This window comes from Erinaceus europaeus, chromosome 3 (genome assembly GCF_950295315.1).
Source record: "Erinaceus europaeus chromosome 3, mEriEur2.1, whole genome shotgun sequence".
Classification (NCBI taxonomy): domain Eukaryota; kingdom Metazoa; phylum Chordata; class Mammalia; order Eulipotyphla; family Erinaceidae; genus Erinaceus; species Erinaceus europaeus.
This window is the reverse complement of record NC_080164.1, coordinates 87,168,351-87,191,539: the sequence shown is the minus strand read 5'-3', so window position 1 is coordinate 87,191,539 and position 23,189 is coordinate 87,168,351. Positions and strand designations below refer to the sequence as shown.

The 23,189-nt window shown below is 42.2% G+C and overlaps 1 protein-coding gene across 2 annotated transcripts in view; it reads left to right on the top strand.

Annotated features, from left to right (window-relative positions):
• Positions 1 to 14,584: 14,584 nt before the first annotated feature.
• Positions 14,585 to 23,189, top strand: part of SLC9A2 (solute carrier family 9 member A2) — a 147,889-nt gene continuing 139,284 nt past the window's right edge. Inside the window, exon 1 of one of the 2 annotated variants that reach the window (XM_007532152.3) lies at positions 14,585 to 15,307. In XM_007532152.3, the coding sequence (XP_007532214.2) occupies positions 15,022 to 15,307 (286 nt within the window). In that variant the 5' untranslated portion in view covers positions 14,585 to 15,021. The remainder of the gene's footprint in view (positions 15,308 to 23,189) is intronic. The other variant, XM_060187629.1, reaches the window with a different exon arrangement.

Genomic DNA, 23,189 nt, shown 5'->3' with positions numbered 1-23,189 from the left:
AAGAAGTTAAGCTCTCACTATTTGCAGATGATATGATACTATACATAGAAAGACCTAAAGAATCCAGCAGAAAATTACTGGAAGTTATTAGGCAATATAGCAAGGTATCAGGCTACAAAATCAATGTACAAAAATCAGTGGCATTTCTTTATGCAAACACTAAATCTGAAGAAGAAGACATCCAGAAAGCACTCCCATTGACTGTTTCAGCAAAATCAATCAAATACCTAGGAATAAAGTTGACCAAAGAAGTGAAAGACTTGTATGCTGAAAACTATGAGTCGCTAACTCAAGGAAATAGAAACTGATACCAAGAAATGGAAAGATATCCCATGCTCATGGATTGGAAGAATAAATATCATCAAAATGAATATTCTCCCCGGAGCCATATACAAATTTAATGCAATACCCATCAAAATTCCACCAAGCTTCTTTAAGAGAATAGAACAAACACTACAATCATTTATCTGGAACCTGAAAACACCTAGAATTGCCAAAACCATCTTGAGGAAAAGAAACAGAAATGGAGGCATCACACTCCCAGACCTTAAACTATATTATAAAGCCATCATCATCAAAACAGCATGGTACTGGAACAAAAATAGGCACACAGACCAGTGGAACAGAATTGAAAGCCCAGAAATAAATCCCAACACCTATGGACATCTAATCTTTAATAAGGGGGCCTAAAGCATTAAATGGAAGAAGGAGGCTCTCTTCAATAAATGGTGCTGGGTAACCTGGGTTGTAACATGCAGAAGAATGAAATTGAACCACTTTATCTCGCCAGAAACAAAAATCAACTCCAAATGGATCAAAGACCTTGATGTTAGACCAAAAACAATCAAATAACAAACCAATGGGACTACATCAAATTGAAAAGCTTCTCCACATCCAAAGAAACTATTAAACAAACAAAGAGACCCCTCACAGAATGGGAGAAGATCTTCACATGCCATACATCAGACAAGAAACTAATCACCAAAATATTTAAAGAGCTCAGCAAACTTAGCACCAAAAAAGCAAATGACTCCATTCAAAAATGGGCAGAGGATATGAACAAAACATTCACTACAGAGGAGATCCAAAAGGCTAACAAACATATAAAAAACTGCTCTAGGTCACTGATTGTCAGAGAAATGCAAATTAAGACAACATTGAGATACCACCTCACTCCTGTAAGAATGGCATACATCAAAAAGGACAGCAGCAACAAATGCTGGAGAGGCTGTGGGGACAGGGGAATCCTTTTGCATTGCTGGTGGGAATGCAAATTGGTGCAGCCTCTGTGGATAGCAGTCTGGAGAACTCTCACAAAGCTAGACATGGACCTTCCATATGATCCAGTAATTCCTCTCCTGGGGTTATACCCCAAGGACTCCATAACACCCAACCAAAAAGAGGTGTGTACTCCTATGTTCATAGTAGCACAATTCATAATAGCTAAAACCTGGAAGCAACCCAGGTGCCCAACAACAGATGAGTGGCTGAGAAAGCTGTGGTATATATACACAATGGAATACTATGCAGGTATCAAGAACAATGAACCCACCTTATCTGACCGAACTTGGACAGAGCTAGAAGGAATTATGTTAAGTGAGCTAAGTCAGAAAGATAAATATGAATATGGGAAGATCCCACTCATCAACAGAAGTTGAGAAAGAAGATCTGAAATGGAAACTAAAAGCAGGATCTGACCTAATTGAAAGTATGGCACCAAAGTAAAAACCCTGTGGTGAGGGGTAGACATGCAGCTTCCTGGGCCGGTGGGGGTGGGTGTGGGTGGGTGGGATGGGACATAGTCTTTTGGTAGTGGGAATGGTGTTTATGTACACTGCTAGTATAGTGTAGTCATATAAATCACTAGTTAATTAATATGAGAGGTGGAAAATTAATTGTATGTCTTGAAGTTTTTAAAACACAGACTGATTCTTTTTAATATGTAGGCTGTGTATTTGATATGCGGACTCTCTCAAAAGCCTAGACCAAGTAGATCAGAAGCAACCAATGGCACAGCTATATACAAGATACTCGGTACTATACAGCAAACTCTAACAAAAGGACTTTTCAAAGTTAACCCAATTACCAAATAATGTGATGATAACATTAACTATCCATTGTCTTTTTGAACCCTAAGACAGCAGGAACCTCACATCTCCACTATAGAGCCTATATTTCCCCCAGTTCTGGAACCTTAGGATAGGGCCCACTTTCCTGCATGCCTCTCCCAATCCATATCAAATAATATTGCACCAGCCGATCGCAACCCAATCAACACAATGATTGCCACCTCAACATGCTTCAGCTCAGACTGTGTCCAGAGACTTCAGGAGTGGAATGACAACCCTTCAGCTTCATTACTCGGGTGAGACCTTTCCTTTCATAGCATTCTCTAATTCCATCCCAGGTGGATCACTTTCTAACAAAGTCCCAAAACCTAGATATAGGCCAGGTTCTGTGAGAAAGAGCATATGTTCACACGTATCCATAAACAAGTTCCAAATATATACCTGAAAGCAGAAGTACACTAGAGTTTGCAGTGAGTACCCCCCCCCAACTCTTCCTCTCCACTATCCCAACCTTTGGGTCCATGATTGCTCAACAATTTGTTTAGCTTTGTATGTTAACTCTCTTTTCAGCCACCAGGTTCCAGATGCCATCAGGATGCTGGCCAGGCTTCCCTGGATTGAAGACTCCACCAATGTGTCCTGGAGCTCAGCTTCCCCAGAGACCCACCCTATACTAGGGAAAGAGAGAGGCAGACTGGGAGTATGGATCGACCAGTCAACGTCCATGTTCAGCGGGAAAGCAATTACAGAAGCCAGACCTTCCACCTTCTGCAACCCACAATGACCCTGGGTCCATGCTCCCAGAGGGATAGAGAATGGGAAAGCTATCAATGGGAGGGGACGGGATATGGAGATTGAGTGGTGGGAATTGTGTGGAGTTGTACCCCTCCTACCCTATGGTTTTGTTAATTTATCCTTTCTTAAATAAAAAAATAAATTTAAAAAAAAGAAAAAAATGTTTCAAAGGCCTGGAAGATTAGACCACAGGACTTGCATGCTTAAGTTCCCAGGTTCAAGTCCCTGCACTGCCCTATGTCTGAACTGAATGATGCTATGGTATCTGTCTTAATAAAAAAAAAAAAAACTTAATAACAATAGCTTGACAGGCTGAGTGGTAAATGCTGACTCACCTGGGAGAGTGAAAACATTACCAGATGAACCCAAGGTTCATCTTGTCTCTACTGGCCTCTTCAATCCACTGATCCTGCCAGACTGAAATGTCATGGCCCAACATTATACCTGTACTGTACCCATGTCAAAGCTAGTGCTCTCTTAGGTCATGTGGTCAGCCTCTGTATAGACTTTCTTTAAAACAATCCCATTCTCTAGTAGCTTAGAGGGGGAAAGAAATCTCTAGTTGACATCATTTCTTCTTTTCACTCTATTCACCTAATTTGGTCTTCAGGTCAGGTTAGAACTAATTTCACAATAGATATCTCAGAATTTAAGTGGGTTTTTATCCCTGCTATTGCCACCATACTCAGACAAACTAGCATTATCTCTTATGTGACTCTGTTTCTGTTCCTCTAAAGATCATTCTCAAGGTTATTGTTTAAGAACTGGAGGAACACTACTAAAACAAAAGTCCTACCACTCTTTTGCTTCTGCTCAGAACTTTCAAAGATTGCCCAGCTTTGTGTAAATGCCAAGGTCCGTGTCAGGGCTGTCAGTGTCCTGCTTGCTGAGAACTTTGCCTTCTCCATGATGCCCTTTTCTGAATTTCACAAGTTTTGATGTCTATGTCTCTTATGACTTCTACCATGTTTCAAGCTTCCTCATTAATTCATAAACTCAACCTTAGAAGAGGGGGAGGGAGGAGACAAGCCTTCTAATTTCTTCATTGTCTCTCAGGAGCTGAATAGCTTTTGACCCATTTTTTGAACCTTTCTGAGCTTCACATTTCACACTTTTTATTTTTATTTCTAGATAGAAAATAAAGAAGCAGAGGCAGAGGCAGAGGAAGAGTGAAAGAGACTACAGCTTTCAAAGCTACCTTCCATGCCTTGGGGGCTGTGTTCAAACCAGGGTAAAGTATCAGTACACACTATCCCAAGTCTCATGCTTCTTGTATCTAGACTAGAGAAATCAAACTGAAAATCCATGTTGACACAGTAGATGATGATTGCCATTACGATCATCACTGTCATAAATTATCCTCACCACCAACATCACTAATATCAGCATTACTGTCACCAGTATCAGGATTCTTCAGTAACAGCATTCAATGATATAGTTTCTGGGGGGACTAATAGACCTTGAGTAGCTATGTGGTTTAGAGCAACTTATATGACTTTTCTGTTGTTGGCTTCTTCATTTTTGATCTGAATTACACATCTGTGATTTTTAAGATAGAAACATTTTACTAAATGCTAATGCTTTAAAAGTTATAAATCTGTACATACAAGACATATTAGCTATATCTATAAGTTTATCTATTTTTTATCATGCTCTATAGCTTTTAAGGTAAAGGTTCGGATGGTCCATCTCTGTATCTGCTGTAGGAATGAGTGCTTGGAACACAGAAGATTCTTTCTTCTTTCTTTCTTTTGATAGAGACAGGAAATACAGAGAAGCCGAGAAAGAATGTAAGACTAAAAACCCCAAAACTTCCTTCAGTGTGGTAGGAGCCAGGCTCAAACCTGATGTGTGTACATGGCAAAGCAGCATGCTACCCAAGTGAGCTATTCTGCCAGTCCATAGCAGATTCTCAGACAAGTCAAATAAATACTTGATGTGTGGTTATATGAACAAAAAAATGAAGAAAGTTTGAATGAAGGCATACATAGATCAAAGCTAGGCAAGGAAATAACATAAGACATAGTTTTAAAGTAATATGTCTTTAAGGTATTTTTAAGGCTTTGAGGCCAAAAACCAGACCTCAGGGGCTGCAGGAAGTGTGGTGACTCAGTGGTATGTGCACTAGATTTTTTTCTCCTCTCCAGTGGGGAATGCTAGTGAGCCATGCAAACAGTCCTTTGTGCATAGTGTAGGCCAGAGTTCATCATGAAAGCAACTGATGAGATTTTTCTCAGACAGAACACTGAATAAGCAAGCCTGCTTAACAGGGTGGTCTTTGGATAGACAAACGGAAATTCAAGAAACTTTTAAGAAATTTATTGTGGCTGGGCAGCGGCGCACCTGGCTAAGTGTACATATCATAGTGTGTGAGGACCCGGGATCGAGTCCTTGCTCCCCACCTGCAGGAGGGGAAGTTTAAGGAGCAGTGGAAGGTTTCTATTTTTCTCTTTTCCCCTCTATATTCCCTTCCCCTCAATTTTTCTGTGTCCTATCAGATAAAATAGGAAGGGAAAAAAAAGTCCACCAGAAGTGGAGGATTCATAGTGGTGGCACCGAGCCCCAGTGATAACCCTGATGGCAGTTAGGGAAAATTATGTATCAAGATCCAATGGAATATGAATGAAGCGCTTGAATGAAGTTTTTTATCCTCAACTATGCTTTTTTTTTTTTTTTAACTTCTGGTTTGGGATTTGATCCGATTCCTGGCTATTTCCAGGATAGTAGCAGTTACTAAACTCTAGTGCATGAAACAACACATATTTCCAACAGCAGTTATATCCCTCTCTGGTTTCTAGAAACATCTCTGACAAAACCCTGAAAGGTAGCATAATATTCTAGTCTCCATATTTGTTGTTTTGGCATATTGGTCATTTATTATTATTGTTGTTGTTGTTGTTGTTTTCAGCTATGCCACTTGAAAAATAACAAATGCAGGGAGAGACTTTCTCTAAGACTCCTTTATCTGTCTCAATAAAGAGCTTACAAAAGGAATTCAACTGCCATCAAGTCCTCCCCAGGATTAATAAGCCAGATAGGAGGGAACTCTTATCACAAGAAAGGAGACAAGAGGACACCAGACAATATATATCACAAAGTATCCTTACCCCCACCTCCCAGGTGTTTTCTAAGGGTTCGTTCATCTTTCCTAAAAATTATTTACTGTCTACTAAGACACTTACACATACCCCTCTCCTTTACTATAAAGATGACATTTAATCCTGAATTCTAAAGCAACTGAGAGCTCCTCACTTTTCTCTGGGCACCTCCCATGCATTCATGAGATCCACAGGTTAAGCAATGCCTTATTTTTACTTTTATTGACCTGTTTCTTATTATAAGGAGCTCAGCTAAAAAATCTCAGAAGGGGAGGGGCAATATTATTTTTCCACCTCTACAATCTCCTTAAAGGATTCCCATTTAGTGAGTTCCCCAAGAGACATCCAGACTCTGTAAATGTTTTTTGAAATGCAGCATGAATGTGTCTTATGTAATAATGAGACACTATTCAAGGCTTGCTGTGGGTTTCCTCTCTGCTTTCTTGACTTCACTGCCTGTCAGAGTTCAGATATAACAATGCAAGGTTTATAGGACAGCGAGTCTTCCTCCAACAAATGACATCCCTGTGCTGGGAAGGGCTGAGACAGGAGATAGCAGTGTGTACTCACTTAGATAGATGTGCTGAGTTTAGCCCTCAATAGATAAAGACTTCTGTGAATCTATCTATCTATCTATCTATCTAGATATATTTCTTATACCTATATGAAGCTAGGAAAACTTGCAGTTGACTAGCTGAAGACATTTCTATTTTAAACATGCTAGAAGATTACAATATCAAAAATGTATTTATAGGTCAAGGGAGTTAGCATAGTGGTTATGCAGAATGACTTTCATGCCTGAGGTTCCAAATTCCTTGGTACAATCCCTCATATCACCACAAATCAGAGCTGAGCAGTTCTGGTAAAAAAAAAGAAACAAACAAACACACACACACACACACAAAAAAAAAAAACCAAAGAAGGGTATCTAACCTAGAAAGTAATCAAGTAGGTTATTCTCTTCTGGAATAATATAAATACATCTGGTTAAAAGCAAGAGAGAAAAATCTCTTATTCTTTTCATTCTTTTTTATATCACTTTTCGGGGGGTAGCTGTTAATAGTTTAAACTATAGTTGTTGACACCTGAGTACAACTTCTCATCTCTAGGTGCCTACAGAACATTCTCACCCTGAAGTTAGGCCCATTCCCACTATCAAACAAACATATACTAAAAAAAGGAAGAAAGCCTCTAGTTCTATGATTTCTAATAGAATATTCACTAGTATAGTCATGGGCCCTTTGGAATATAACTAAAATAGGCCTACTAACTATCTACAGAATGGAGACCCCAAATCTTTATCTGCACTATTCCAGCCTCTAGGTTCATGATTAGTCAACAATTTGTTTGGCTTTATATGTTAACTCTTCTTTCAGCCACCAGATTCCAGATGTTATTGTGATGCCAACTGGACTTCCCTAGGCAGAAGATCCCACCAATATGCTCTGGAGCTTAGCTTCCCCAGAGCCTCGCCCCACTAGGGAAAGAGAGAGACAGGTTGGGAGTATGGACTGACCTGTCAAAACCCATGTTCAGCAGGGAAGCAATTACAGAAGCCAGACCTTCCACCTTCTGCACCCCCATAATGACCCTGGGTCCATGGTCCCAGAGGATAAAGAATAGGAAAACTATCAGGGGAGCAGATGGGATACAGAGTTTTGGTTCTGGGAACTGTGTGGAGTTGTACCCCTCTTATCCTATGGTTTTTGTCAGTGCTTCCTTTTTATATATATAAAAAAGAATATTCACACCATACTTGATCCTCAATAGGGTGGCCCTCTAAGAACTGGATTGCAGATTTTTATTTATTTATTTTGTTGAAAACTGACTCTTCTAAGAAAGAAAACATATTTTAGACTTTTAGAACTTTTGCCAATCATAAAATCAAGTCAATGATATTATGAAGGTTGATTTTTATTAGTAAATATTTTGAACTATAATATTGCAAAACTAAGGGTAAGAGGTATAAAATATAAATTTCAAAGGAGGATGGGATCAAATTACAGTATAAAATGTATTTTTAAAAATTAGAAGTAGTGTAAATATCTGTTCAAACTACCCTTTACCACTAGGTTCTCTCATGACCATTTTATTAGTACCTAACAATGGAGCTTTTATCCAGTTTCATCTCCAGGTGGTGACCTCAACAGAGGACTAGATATGGCAGTCACTGAGTGTGGAGAGAGTGCTAGCGCCGCGCTGTGGCGAGGAGGAGTCACTGCTTCCTGCTTGCCAGCCTCCATTCTGCCTCTGAAAAGCTGGGACAATACGTAGAAAGCTTCTGGTATTGTCCACTGGAGTATGGATATCTCTGTCAGTTCTTTCACATAGAAGTTTACGGATATTCAGAATTAATCAGCTTCACTTAGCTCCAAGCTCTGTGTGTGGGCATGAGATACAAGTTAAATCTCAGAACTTTTCAGGGCTAGAGGGGTTTAGACCAGACTTGGGCTAGCTATTAATCCTCTATAAAACTCACCTAAAGTCCTACTTTTTCATAAGTTAAACTGAAAATTCATTTGTGATTTTTAGTGACACAAGACATGATTCTTCTTGATGACTGTGTGATTATCAAGAACTATGTCTGTCAAAAGCTTTTTACTAAATGCATTATTATTCTATCTGAAGAAAAGGGATTATACCTCTAAAATATATACAATCTTATGATGGGCCTAGACCCCAAATATATCCCTCTCTCCATTGTTACCGGTCACCTCTATCAGGAACAACACAACAGACCCCTTTGTGGGCCCCCCATAGGACCTTGTCCTCAACTTGGATCAACAACAGTAGAGAATGTTCCATCCTCTGAAGGGAGGATGGACAACATATTCTATGATACACCTGAGGCAGATGGATCTATTTGAGGCAGCTTGGGATGTTTCTACTCATGACCACAGAATGTGAGCTCAGATCTACAGGGATGCAGAGGTCACATAGGCTGCTAAGCTGAGTATGGGCCCCAGATCAGATCAAATCAATGGGTTTTACAGTCAACAATGTTTATACACCTTTCCCATATTAGGGAGCTACTCTCTTCCCTGATCCAGCTTTCTGGTCCTTTTCCATCCATGACATCATCTCCTCAGACAATAACTTGGATATCAGATTTCAGGCTCAGGGAAAAAAAAATAGTATAGTCATGGCCCCTTTGGAATATAACTAAAATATGCCTACTAGCTATCTACAAAATGGAGGACCCCCCCCCAACTCTTCATCTGCACTACTCCAGCCTTTAGGTTCATGATTGTTCAACAATTGTTTGGCTTTATATGTTAACTCTTCTTTCAGCCACCAGGTTCCAGAAGCTAGCATGATGCCAACCAGACTTCCCTGGACAGACAAGCCCACCAATGTGTCCTGGAGCTCCACTTCCCCAGAGCCCCACCCTACTATGGAAAGATCCACACAGGCTGGGAGTATGGATTGACCTGTCAACACCCATGTTCAGTGGGGAAGCAATTATAGAAGCCAGAAATTCCACCTTCTGCATCTCACAATGACCTTGGGTCCATACTCCCAGAGGGTTAAAGAATAGGAAAGCTATCAGGGGAGGGGATGGTATACAGAGTTCTGGTGGTGGGAATTGTGTGGAGTTGTACCCCTTTTATCCTCTAGTTTTGTCAATGTTTCCTTTTTATAAATAAAATTATATATATATATATATATATACAGTCTTGTAAACCAAATATTACCCCTCAATAAAATACAGACACACAGTATATATATATATATATGTGTGTGTGTGTGTGTGTGTGTGTGTGTGTGTGTGTGTGTGTGTGTGTATGTGTGTGTATAATGAAAAGCCTGTTTCAGATCAAAGGGCAGAAAAAATATGATTCTGGAAAAAGACTAATAAGTTCCTAGCAAATATTTCTTTGCTATGACCAATGCAGCTCAATCCCAAGGACTATTACTATTTTGTCTGAAAGCGTTTAGAGATCCTGCACATTGAGTGGATTTCCACATCTTTTGGATTAGAAAAGGGAAGAAGATGTGAGATTCCCAACTATGAATCAGGGATGAGTGGAAACAGATTTTATGTGGAGTTATTTGTGTCACCCCTGTATTAGGAGGGGCAGCCACGAGAAAGGGCTGCTGCATGTACCTCCAAGGCCCAGATGCTGTCAGTTCCTTGTCACAGCATGCATTCTCTCAGCCAACAAGCACATGCTTAGTGCTATTTACTGTGTCCTAGGCTCTGTACTAGGAACTGAAGATAAAATAATTGATATGAGAGATAGCAAAGTGGTTTATGCAACAGATCTTCATGATGGAGGCTCCAAGGTTCTAGGTTCAAACCCTAGCACCACTATAAGCCAGAGCTACACAGTGCTCTGGTTTCAGGATAGTAAAAACTAATTCAGTAGACTGCCATTACCTCCACAGTGATGTCAGTACAGACAAGACAGATGAAATGATCACATGCAAAGAAAGAGAGCTATGAGGAGATAGCAAAGGGCATAAATTATTCCAGAAACCAAAATGCCTGATAATACTTCCTGGCATTACCTTTGAGCTGAGATCCTCACCCTCTGGGAAACTAACATGGTAAGGGGCAGAGAGGATAAAGAACAGCACGTGCAAAAACATAGTGATGAGAGGGAGGCTGTTTTAGAGACCAACCCTTCCTAGAAAATTGGGGGTGGAGCAGCAGGAAGGGAGGTCACAGGAGGGGAAAGTAGAGGTCATGTCAGGTAAGTCAGGTAGGATTTTACATTTCCGAAATGGTGTTGAGAAGCCACTAAAGGATTTTAAGGTGGTATAGAGACACATTTTGCTTTCAGTCATTCCATGGGTACAGTAATGGGTGGTGCTTTCACTTTCAGGGCTTGAACAGCCATCAATCAAAGGCCCCTTTGAATCAGTGGCTCAGCCAAGTCTATCTGAGCAGGAGGTGTAATTAACACTAATTTGTCTTAGAAGAAAGTTTTTTTTAAAACTAAGTTTATTTTATATAAGGACAAATAAAAGGCTATTTTCCAAATGTAAAAGTTGATGACTTTTTTTTTTCTTTACCAGAGCTTTTTTTCTCTTCTTCTTTTTTTTTTTTTTTCCTCCAGGGTTATTGCTGGGCTCAGTGCCTGCACCATGAATCCACCGCTCCTGGAGGCCATTTTTTCCCCCCTTTTGTTGTAGCCTCATTATGGTTATTAATATTGCCATTGTTGATGTTGTTCCTTGTTGGATAGGACAGAAATGGAGAGAGGAGGGGAAGACAGAGAGGGGGAGAGAAAGATAGACATCTGCAGACCTGCTTCACTGCCTGTGAAGCGACTCCCCTGCAGGGGGGAGCCAGCCGGGGGCTCGAACTGGGATTCTTATGCCAGTCCTTGTGCTTAGTGCCACATGCACGCCACATGCGCTTAACCCACTGCGCCACCGCCCGACCCCCTACCAGAGCTTTCTTTACTCAGCTTTGGCTGATGGTGGTGCAGTGGATTGAACCTGGGACTTTGGAACCTCAGGTATGAAATTCCTTTGCATAACTACCTCCCTCACCCGAGTTGATAACTTTTAAGCACAATAATGTAAATGTATGACAATACATTTAGGTCTCAGAAACATAGATCTGTCATTCACCTTCTTGTTTATGATGCACTACCATTCTTAAGTCTTTTTGAATCCTTGCACTGCTATTATTTCAGTGAATTTGTAAAATTGGTCTGATCTGCCAGCTGTGAACCAAACTTTATCCTCCTAGGGCTTTTGTAGACAATCTCTGAAGTATTCTTCATGGTTACCTTTAGAAGCACCTGAGAAAATAACCTCCTGCTCATGAATAAGCAGGCAGATGAATCCAGTCAGGCCTGAGCTTGAGTTTCTTCCAGTGCCCATTAATTCGTAAACTCCAGTGAGTCTGACTGCTTGTTTGTATTTTAAACACTACTGCATTTATAATTCCTCACTGGAAAAGTGGGTCTCAATATGATCCTGGAGATGGCAGAGCAGGCAGGATCTGTAAGTATGAGATCCTAAGTTATATCCCCAGCACCAAATACATGGTGCTCCCTCATTAATAAGTAAATGAATCTTTAAAAATGCTGTTTTATGACTAACGATAACAATACAATTCAAGTGGAGTGCTTTGCATACAGCCTCCCACGTAAAGATACACAATTTTTGAGAGAGACTGAGAGAGAGAGAGAGACTAGTACAGGAGCTTCCTTCAGTTTGAACCCGGGTCATGCACATGGAAATGCAGTGCACTATCCCTGGAAATATACATTTTTAAAAGAGTAGTGACTCATTGCTGCTTTTTTGAAAGGGTATGCTAACCACAGACCTTTAATCAATATTCCCAGTGGACAGTTTTCAGTGAGAAGAGTTTTGAATAGTTCAATAAATATAATGCACTTTTGAAACTCTATGCCTCATGAAACATTAACTGCAATGTCCTAGAATTCTCCCATTTTGCTATGGTCTTGTTGCCACAACACACTCAAGGAAGGTCCTGTTTCTCTACTTGCTTGTATTCTTGTAGAGTTTTTTCCTTGTGACCTTCAATAAAATTTCATGGATTCCTTAGGTTAGAACTTAAAAAAAAAAAAAAAAAAAGACTGCTTTGGGAGTCTTTGTGCTTTGGCACAGTGGGTTAAGTGCACGTGGTGTGAAGAGTAAGGACCTGCCTGAGGATCCTGGTTCAAGCCCTGGGCTCCCCACCTGCAGGGGAGTCACTTCACAATCCATGAAACAGGTCTGAAGGTGTCTATCTTTCTCTCCTCCTCTCTGTCTTCCCAACCTCTCTCCATACCACTGTCCTATCTAACAACGACATAAATAATAACTACAAAAAAAAAAAAACAAAGGCAACAAAAGGGAAAATAAATAAATATAAAAAAGAAAAAAGACTGCTTTGTGTAATCGAATCATCAGATCTTTTTTATTAGTGATTTTTAATACTGATTTACAAAATTATAAGATAGGAGGGGTATAATTCCACACTGTTCCCACCATCAGAGTTCTGTGTCCCCATCCCCTCCATTGGAAACTAGTAGTTTTCAGAAGGTCAGAGATATGGGTTGACTTTATATACATAACTATCTATAGCTACACCCCACCCCCATTTTTTTCAACAGTCCTGCCTCCATTTCCAAAGTCACATCTACACCTACTACTATTTTCGAGTGTCCTTTTTCCTCTTCTCCCTCAGATAAGAGAAACAGTGCCTGGCTTCCCTTTCAGTGATGTGGACCATCAGATCTTCGTTTAATAGTAGGAGCCAAACTTTACATACATACACCACCGGGGCGGGGTAGATATTCAAGAGTTTTCCCCATAGTGAGGGGAAAATTGTTTCAGATTATTTAGACAAGTGGTCTGCTTTTGGTTTCTTGTGCTAAAGCCACCGAGGAGGCAAGATTACAACCAGAGAAGTCTAAACTGCGGCTGCAAGCAGGCAGTGCTGGGAGGAAGGTTGGCACTGGTAGGGAGAGGGGGGGAAGGAAGAGAGAGAGGGAGAGGGAGAGGGAGAGGGAGAGGGAGAGGGAGAGGGAGTGGGAGAGAGAGAGAGAGAGAAATTGATTTTTAGATTTAGAGGGAGTCTTGCGCTTCCTTTCCTTCCCCTCTCGGACCACAACCCAGCCTGTAATTAGCCCAGCATGGCAATCTAGGCTAGGCAAACCATGGTTTTTCCACAAAATAATGACATTGCTGCTGCTCTAGGACATGTGCACCTTGAAGCCTGCGAACAGAGAAAGCTGTTTTCCTTTCTTGCGAGCGGGGGCAGGGAGCAGTGTGGGAGCGACGTTTTTGGCAAGAGGGACACTGGCGCCAGGTGGGAAAGGCTTCCCAGGGAGTGGGAGCTCATGGTGACCAGAGGGAGCTTCCCGACGCTGAGAGGGTGCCTTGTGCCCAAATGTTAACTTCGGGAACGGATGTCCAGCAGAGATGCAACTATAGAAGCCAGAACTACCACCTTTTGCACCCCATAAAGACTTTTGGTCCGTACTCACAGCCAGGGAGAAATAAATGTTAAGGGAAGATAACCAGAGGACTCTTAACTCCAGTTCCATCAGGACCCAGAGAAAGAAGGTGAAAAGGACGGATATTTAGAAATAGCAATAGGTGTAGGTGTGACTTAGGATGGGAAGGCAGAGACATAGAAAAAAGAGAGCTAATATATATAAATACAGCTATAAACATAATAGTCAACTCACAACTGTGACGTTGGGAGAACTGCAGTTTCCAATGGAGGGAATGGGGGCACAGAACTCTCTGGCTGTGGGAACGGTGTGGAATCACACCCGTTATCTTATAATTTTGTATACCACTAATAATATTTTTTTTTCGGGAATGGAGCAAAACGAGGCTCTTCCAAACTTTCTGTGACCTCCAGCAAGAGTGTCAGGGTCTCACAGAAGGCTACAGGGCTCCCCCAAACCTCGGGGAGCTCTCTCCTCCGACCCCGTCCCGCAGCGCCTACCCTGCATGCTGGGTGTCCTCCCTCCACCCTTCACCCCCACGGTAGCCAGTCGCGGAGAGGCCCCCCTCTCTGGGTGGACGCCCGACGCAGCCTCCGGGGCGGGGACAGCCCGGGCCACCTTGCGCCGGGAGAGGCTGTTGCACCCAGCGCTGGCTCGAAGAGGCGGACCTCGGGGAGCCCTGCTGGCGAGAGCCGGGCGCGACAGCGACCCCCGCAGTTCCCGGGCCCCGCGCAGCTCACGGGTGCCGGCAGGTGCGCTGTGCGCGGGACCCTGCGCTCAGGTCCCCCCCCCGCGCCCGGCGCACCGCCCTCTCCGCCCCGCCCCGCTCCGCCCCCGCCCGCCCGCGGGCGGCCCGGGGCTGGGCCTGCAGCTGCGGTCTGCTAGCAGCGCACCGGGCATGGGCCGGTGAGAGCGCCGAGGCTCCGCGCCGTGGCCTCTCGTCGCCGTGCGCGTCCGGCCGGGGAGTGCGCCCGCTCGCGGCGGGGAGCGCGCGGGAGGGCGGCGGAGACTCGGGCCCGCGGCTGCGGCGGCTGTGTGCGCCCGGCTCGGAGCGGGGCCGCGATGCGCTGAGCGCGGCGGGTAGAGCGCGCGCCTGGCTCCTCTCGGCTGCGGCGCGGGGCGGGGGCTGAGCCCATGGCAGCCGCGGGCGCTCGGCGGGGCTTCTGGACGCCGTGGCCATCGCTGCTGCTGCTGCTTTTGCAGGTGGCGGGGCCCGCGGGCGCCCTCGCCGAGACCCTGCGGGGCGCGCACAGAGCCATGGGCAGCAGCTCCAGCCCGCCCAGCCCCGCGAGCGTGGTGGCGCCCGGAACGACGCCTTTTGAGGAGAGTCGCCTGCCGGTGTTCACCCTGGACTACCCCCACGTGCAGATCCCCTTCGAGATCACCCTGTGGATCCTGCTGGCCTCCTTGGCCAAGATCGGTGAGTGACTCTCACCCGCGGGGCGCAGTAGGGGCGACCTCGGGAGGAAGCCCCCCGGTGTGTTGTGTGTGTGTGGGGGGAGGTCGGGCGGCTGAGTGACCTCCAAGTCGTGGCCACTCTCTTTTGGACGGGAGCTGGGCGTTGTGCACAGGGAGCTGCTGTCCTGGGTGCCCCCCCCCCCCATGGAGGAGCAGGTTTGAGTTTGGTTTCTGAAGTGGACACTGTCCTTAAAATGGCCCCAAAGCATTAGCGACCGACTGCTGCTTTTTGACTTAGATCGCCCAGTGTGACAGCTCTCTGTCAAAGTTGAGTTCTGTTCCTTGAAGGAAGAGTGCAGTGGGTTCAGGTGTGTAATTCTCACCTCCTGACAAGGGGAAGAGAGTGAGAGGCTAAAGGGTCCCGGATGCTGTAGGGGAGCGCTGTCCTGCGCCCTCTTAATGGGCTGAGTCTCCAGGGACCTGGACACCTGAGAGCCTGCAGGAGCAGGACTGCTCTGCTTCCTCCCTCCTTTGGGCTATGCTGTCACTGTCCAGGAAGCTTTTTCTTAGGTAACCCAGACCTGCGCGGATGCTTATTTAGAGCAAAAGACTCTGGGAAAGGAGGGAGAAGGGGGGGGGGCGACTTTGGGAGTAAAGTCTTAAGTTAGGGGTGGGAGTGTTTTGCGGACACCCATGGCAGGGAGATGAGAAATTGTATTCATTTGTCAGCAGATACCTACTACGATAAGCCATTGACCTCCCCATCCACACCCCAATAAAATGGGGCTTTTTTTTCCCCCAGAAAAAAGCTGTTTGTCAGAATGCCTTTTGGAAAGCAGAAGCCTCAGAATGTGTTCTGTTATCTTCTTGCCACGAAACTTTCATTATGCTCACTTTTTTTTTGTTTTCTTTACATTATTTTGACCTTATAATTTAATTTTACTAGTTTAAAGTACTCCTGTAACTTTGCACTGATTCAAAAAGTTGTGAAACCGTTGGTTCATTCTTGGAAACTGTGACAGATTTTCCTAAAGGACAGACAGACACACTGTCTGGTATCCTTTGAGAACTTCTTGGGGGCATACACACGGGTGACCATCATGCATGAAAGTGCTAATTGCCATGAGACCTTCCTAAAATAAAAGGTAACAGAACCACTGCCTTCTGCAAAGGAAGCATTTAAACACTTTCCAAGGATGACCAGTATGTGGCCAGTTGGAGATGAAAGAGAACAATGTTTCAGAGAGGAATAAACAAAGGCACAAGTTGGAAAGGAAGCACAAAACAAGGAGAAGGGAGGGATCCCAGCTTCCAGGCTTCCAGGAGGGTGGAAGTTGTGGGAGATGAGCCTGCAGCCAGCTTCCAATGTCAAATTGGATTAATTAGACTCTATTAGTGGTGACCAAAGGAGGCACAGGCTAGTTAATGACTTTGCAATCTGTAATTGTCTGGCTTTGGCATGGCTCTGTTAGTTGGGTGTTTTAATTTCACTTGAGAAGTGGGATAAAAGTAAGTGGATTTACCCATTTATCAAATAGCAGCTAGGAACATTTGCCTAAACCAGTTGCTGATAATAGTAATAGTAATAGTAGTAATAGTAGCAGCAGCAGTAGTAATAATAATAAACAATTTAGCTTTTTTTTTTTTTAATCTGGTTCTCGTAGCACTCTTGCCGTGCTGGAAGGGCAGATATTAATACTCCTGCTTGTCAGAGGTGGGAAATATAACTCAGAGTGTTTGCACAACTGACCCTCAGATTCAAAGTGGGGAACTGAATGCAGGTTGTGTTCACTCTCTCTCTTTCTCCCAGACCTGACTGCATCTCAGGGCTCTTTGTGCCCTGTTTCCAGTATTGTTTCTCTGTTCTCATCGCTATCCCATTACTATTCTTTCTTTTGTTCTTCACTGCTGATTATTTAATCTGATTAATTACACTAATAACAGCCGCTAGTAGGTACTTAAGTTCATTGTCTCTGATCTTCACAATCACCATCCTAGATCTTTTTTGATTACCCCCACTCCTCACAGGTGGAAACTTGAGAAAAGGGGAAGTGAAATTGGTGGCTGGCTGGTGCCCATTCCACCTCAAAGTGTCTGCTGCCTCATCTTTGTGTGTGTCGTGGAAGCTTGTGTGTATAACTTCCTTGGAACAGCGCTGGGCAGTCAGTATTCAGGAGTATGTGCTAACCATTCACCATCATTGTAGGAGTGACAGTTGTAATGGTGAACTTCTCTGGCATAACATTTCCTTCTCCCCCATGCTGGGCTGCCTCCTTGAGGCTCAGCTCTTTTCTGAGTGTTCTCACTCTGCCAGTTGTCTTCTCCTACTTGCTGTTTTTCTCTCCTAATCAGTTAACCTCATCTGACCTTATCACTTTTAATTGCATAACCTTTTTTTGCTAACAGGCTTGTTTACGAGTTCATTGGTGTATTGATTGCCTGTTGACACTTTTCTTATCCAGATTTATTTGTATTTCTTGGCACTTGCTGCTCTCCTGGTCTGTCTGCCTCCTCCAGATTTTGATCCTCTCTAGCTACTGTTTTCTCTCTCCTTCCTGCATCTGGGGAGGCACAGAGAAGGAAATAGATATTTATGTCTCCTGTTTAGAAAGGAAGGCTTAAAGTGGAAACAGCCATGGGAGGGGTGAAGGTATTATTCTCAGAGAAGAAAACTTTGTAGTTTTGTAGTCTTGAAACTGGGTACTTGGGAGGACTCTTTCTTTAGGGTCTTCTGTGCATAATGGAGCCATGCCCCACTGCAGCTCTTTTTCTACAGGAGTTGAAAGTACAAGACATCTCTCCAGCTTTCTTCCCTCTGGCCCTAAACTTTATGTTTGGCTTGACAAAGGTATCTTGGTTGTGTGTGGGCACTCTTATAGCCCATTAGGCACGTGTCTATCCATCCACATTCTACTTTAACTTTTGTACGGGAAAAGCCATTATTCGGGGATGACTTGATTTAATTTGCTTATGTTTCAGTAGGATGATGAATTGATCTGGGCAGGGAATAGGAGGCTGCTGGAGTGTTTACTCAGTGCCAAAATGACACTATTTCTATTTGGAGAACTCTTATGCCACAAACGTGGTACCTGGTGTACCTAAATTTCTGTATCTCTGAAACAAAGAGAAATACTGTTAGGGCTTAATAGAAGCAAGAACAAGTTGCTCCAAATGGTTGTTCCTAAAAACATTTGTAGGAGATTCAGATCTTGCCTGTTGGTGAACTCAGGCTAGTTTTCTAGATTGCAGCCCAGTCTATGTTAGAACTCATGGGGGCCAGGTGGTAGCGTAGTGGGTTAAGCGTACATGGCGCAAAGCACAAGGACCAGTGTAAGGATCCTGGTTCCCGGTTCAAGACCCCAGCTACCCACCTGCAGGGGGGAGGCAGTTTATTCACAAGTGGTGAAGCAGATCTGCAGTTGTCTATCTTTCTCTCCCCCTCTCTGTCTTCCCATCCTCTCTCGATTTCTCTCCGTCCTATCCAATAGCAATGACAACAATAACAATAACAACAAGGTCAACAAAAGGGAAAAAATAGCCTCCAGGAGCAGTGAATTTGTAGTGCAGGCACTAAGCCCCAGCAATAACCCTGGAGGCAAAAAAAGAAGATCTTTACAGTCAGTAGTGAGATGATGCATTTTTATGAACAAAAGAACTGTTGAATGACTCAATTTCCCATTGTTTTACTTGATCTTCAAGACAAGTCAACTTTCTAATTGTTTAGTCAAAAAGAAAGTAATTCCATAGTTCTGGAGTTTCCTCAAGTGATGATGACATTGTGCTTGCTTGTGTGTGAAGTAGGTTAAGTAAGTAAATGAACAGCGAATGTAGAACTTTGAAAACTTTAGAAAGTTTTTGACATGAAAATATCTCCCAGTTTGCTTTTTTTTTTAACATAGAGCCTCACACATATGAACATTTATTATTCTTTCACTTTGAATATTTATATTTTGAGAAGTTTCTGATTTTTTTTTTTTCGCTTATAAAGCACACTGTACTTAGTCAGCTCTATACACAAGGATGGACTCCTACAGTCTAGAATAATAAGTAACCAAAGAACTAAGAAGAGAAAAATTTTCTGGCATGTTTTAAGACTTATTTCCTCTGATACCCTTGTCTAAGGAGTGAACCAGAGGCATTTGTCCTAAGCTAGGTGAAATGGGGTCTGTACCATTCAAGGTGTAAGGGCAAGTGCTAGGAGTCTACTGTGTGAAATAACAGCCTTCTCCTTTGTCCTGTCTGTTTGGTTTCCCTAAGGTTCATTCCCTTCTCTTGTAGTCCTAAGAATCTGGCCTGTGTGCCTCCCCTCCCAGGTGTCTATACATACTCCACCCATCTTTTGTCCTCTGTCCTTACACTTGGAGCTAGGATGTAGAATTTTCCATTTTCAGCCTCTTGTCTTGAAATAAAATCACTTGTATTATTATTATTTTAAGGCAGAGGCAGAAAACAGTTTGGTCCATGAAGGATTCTCTCCTGTACTCCAGACTGGCCCGAGTTTGAAATATGAAACTCGACAGTTTCTTTGGTTGACGTCTGCCTGAATGAAGTTTTCTGACTGGAAAAACATATCTTTGCCCTTGATCTATTTCTTTTGGCCATATTTAGTTTTCCTGAAGCATATATCCACCCACTTGTTGGGCAGTAGATGATCAACCATGGTCTTCCCCTTATTTGAAGTGCTTCTCACTTTGAACAAATACCAGGTCAAATGTCCCAGATGTCATGTATTTGCTATGAAAAGAGTGAAAGGCAGTCTGATTTCCTTCTCTGTCAAAGTCCCCATCTCTCTCTGCTGAGTTAACTATACATTTCCTGCTTTCTGACCGAAACATAGTGCAAATAGTTTATTCTAAAGAACATGACAGGGAGGAGTCTCCCTAGGATTTTGTCACTGTACCTGACACCAGAAATGTGTTCATACTTTCTTTTAAAATAATATTAGGTGGTCCGGGGAAATAGCATAATGTTTAAGCAAAGATCTCTTATGTGTGAGGCTCCAAGGTCCCAGGTTCAGTCTCCAGTGCCACCATAAGCCAGAGTTATGCTGCGCACTGGTTGAAAGTAATAATAACAATTAACAAGAACAAGTAAATTTTTTTAACCAAAACTTTTGCATCAACTTTAACAATGGCAATTCTACTTACTATTAATAGGATACTTTACATTTTTAGAGTCTTTTTTTCATATACCTTAAATATCCATGGAATATATATAAAAAAAAAATGAAACAAAACAAACAACCTGATGAGGACTTGTTAGTTTCTTATAGGACTTTGAAAACTCATTTGTGAAACCAAGTGGAGTAGATGGTTTCCATATTGATAGGTTTTCACCAATGACTCAGTCACTTTATAGTCTTCTTTGGCTTATCTTTATGAACCAGTGTTTGTTGGTATGCTTCTAGTACTGACAATTATTGATACTTTTAACTTTACAAGAAGGTGGTTTTACATGGCCTTTTAAACTTATGGGAAGAAAACCATCTTCTATGCTTAAAAACAGTTCTCACATTTATTGGATTTATACTTTTTTCAAAAAATTAGAGCCTGTCTGTTTTAATTTGGGTATATTTTGTTATTTTAAAAAATTCTCTAGTTGAAAGTTTAAGCTGATTGATTATTGACGTTACTTGTTTTCTGATATGCCAGCTCATACCTTGCAAGAAAATTAACTCCTGTTAATTTTAACTTGTATTTGAAAGTATAGTTAATATTACTTTTATTTTCTTCTTTTTCTTCTTTTTATCCAGAGCACTACTTACTTAGCTCTGGTTTATGGTGGTGCAGGGAATTGGACCTGCGACTTTTGGAACCTCAGGCATGACTGTCTTTGCATAACCATTATATTATTTACCCCCTTGTTAATATTACTTTTTTTTTTTTTAACCAGAGTACTGTTCCATTCTGGCTTGTGGTAGTGTGGGGGATTGAACCTGTGACTTTGGTGCCTGAGAAATGAGAGTGTCTTTGCATAACCATTATGCTATCTATCCCCACCCATTAATATTACTTTTAATGATTTCAATGGTAAATAATTTTATGAGTTTCTGTGCTCTAAAATGTCTTTATGCTAAAATGACACTAGTTTTATTAAAATGGACAGAATTTCGTTAGCTTAGTTTCTATAGCTCTTAATAAGCCCATTCCCTTCATCTGTTTCTCTATATTTAAAAAAATTGTCATTATTTACTTATTGGATAGAGACAGCCAGAAATCGAGGAGGGTGAAGGTGACAGAAAGGGATATAGACAGAGAGACACCTGCAGCAATGCTTCACCACTCAATAAAGCTTTCCCCTTGCAGGTGGTAACCTGGGTCCTTGTGCATTATAACTTGAGGTCAACCAGGTGTGTCACCACCCAGCCCCCCCATCACTTTCTCTAAAATATGCTTTTTAAATTTGTTTTCACGAGATTCAAAGCTATGTTATACAATCAAGACTCTGTTGTAAACCAGTAATACTCATTGTATTCTATATGCAAATTCACCTTTATTATAAATAATAACAATAAGAAAATGAAACGGACAAATGAATTCAGGCATTGACATTGGAATGAGATTGGCAATGAAAATTGGCAATTGAAAATTACCTCTGCAATTTGATTGAATTAGATCAAAGATTATCGTTATTACTAAGTAGCAAGGCACTCCTAGCCTGCCAAGTTATTTGGGCTAAAGCTGGAAGCAGTTCATCTTAGGGTACTCAGCTAACAACATGAAGTAATGCCTCATCAGCTGAAATTGAATGATTAAATGACCCTCGTCTTTAAAGATAAGTTCTCATGGTTCAAATGAGCCTGTCTTAGAAGAATGGCAGTATCTGTATTTAAGACTAAAAAAATATATTGAATTGCAGTGCATAGTTTTTGGTATGTAAAACTGTTTAGTTCTCTTTGTCTCTCTCTTTAACCAAGGCTATTGCTGGGGCTCAGTGCCTGCACAGCACCACCATTCCTGACTGCTATTTCTTTTCTTTCTTCCTTCCCTCCTCCCTTGGTGAGTGACAGGGAGAGAGACAGGCACCCATAGCAGTGCTCTATTTCACATGAAGCTTCCCCCATAAGTCCCTAGATTTTGTGTGTAGAACTTCTAGTTCTCATTATTCTATTTAGTAAATATTTAGAACTTAGTCTGTAGTTAATAAGTGGAGATTGATGTTTTAAGAGCTTCATCATAGGGAGTTGGGCTGTAACACAGCAGGTTAAGTGCATGTGGCGCAGTGTAAGGACCAGCATAAGGATCCCGGTTCGAGCCCCTGGCTCCCCACCTGCAGGGGAGTTGCTTCACAGGCAGTGAAGCAGGTCTGCAGGTGTCTCTCTTTCTCTCCCCATCTCTGTCTTACCATCCTCTCTCCGTTTCTCTCTGTCCTATCCAACAACGATGGCAACAATAACTACAACAATTAAAAAAAAAAGGGCAACAAAAGGGAATAAATATTTTAAAAAAACAAACTAAAAAAGCTTCATTATTTTATTACATTTATTCAGATAAACCTGGCATTGATAATTGTCTGATGTTATCAGTGGCTTAATGTGAGGCCATTTTTTTTTTCTAAAGTACATTTCCCATACTTTCTTGAAAAATAGTGTGTATTTTCTTTCTTTCAATGTAGAATTTTATATAGGCACATATGCACATATATACACACAGACTAGGTCACATTTCTCATTATGGTGTTTTGCCAATTTGGGGATTACTTTACCAGTTTTTAGGCTCTAAGATTGTCAGTTTTTGCTTTACATATTTGTATGTGATATTATTAACTACATACCTGTTTGATATTATCCCTTTTGAATAAATTCTTCACTTAATCTCTGTTAGTGACTTCTCTGTTTCATTTTTTAAAAAAATTTTATCTTTATTTATTGGCTAGAGATAGCCAGAAATTGAGAGAGAAGGGGG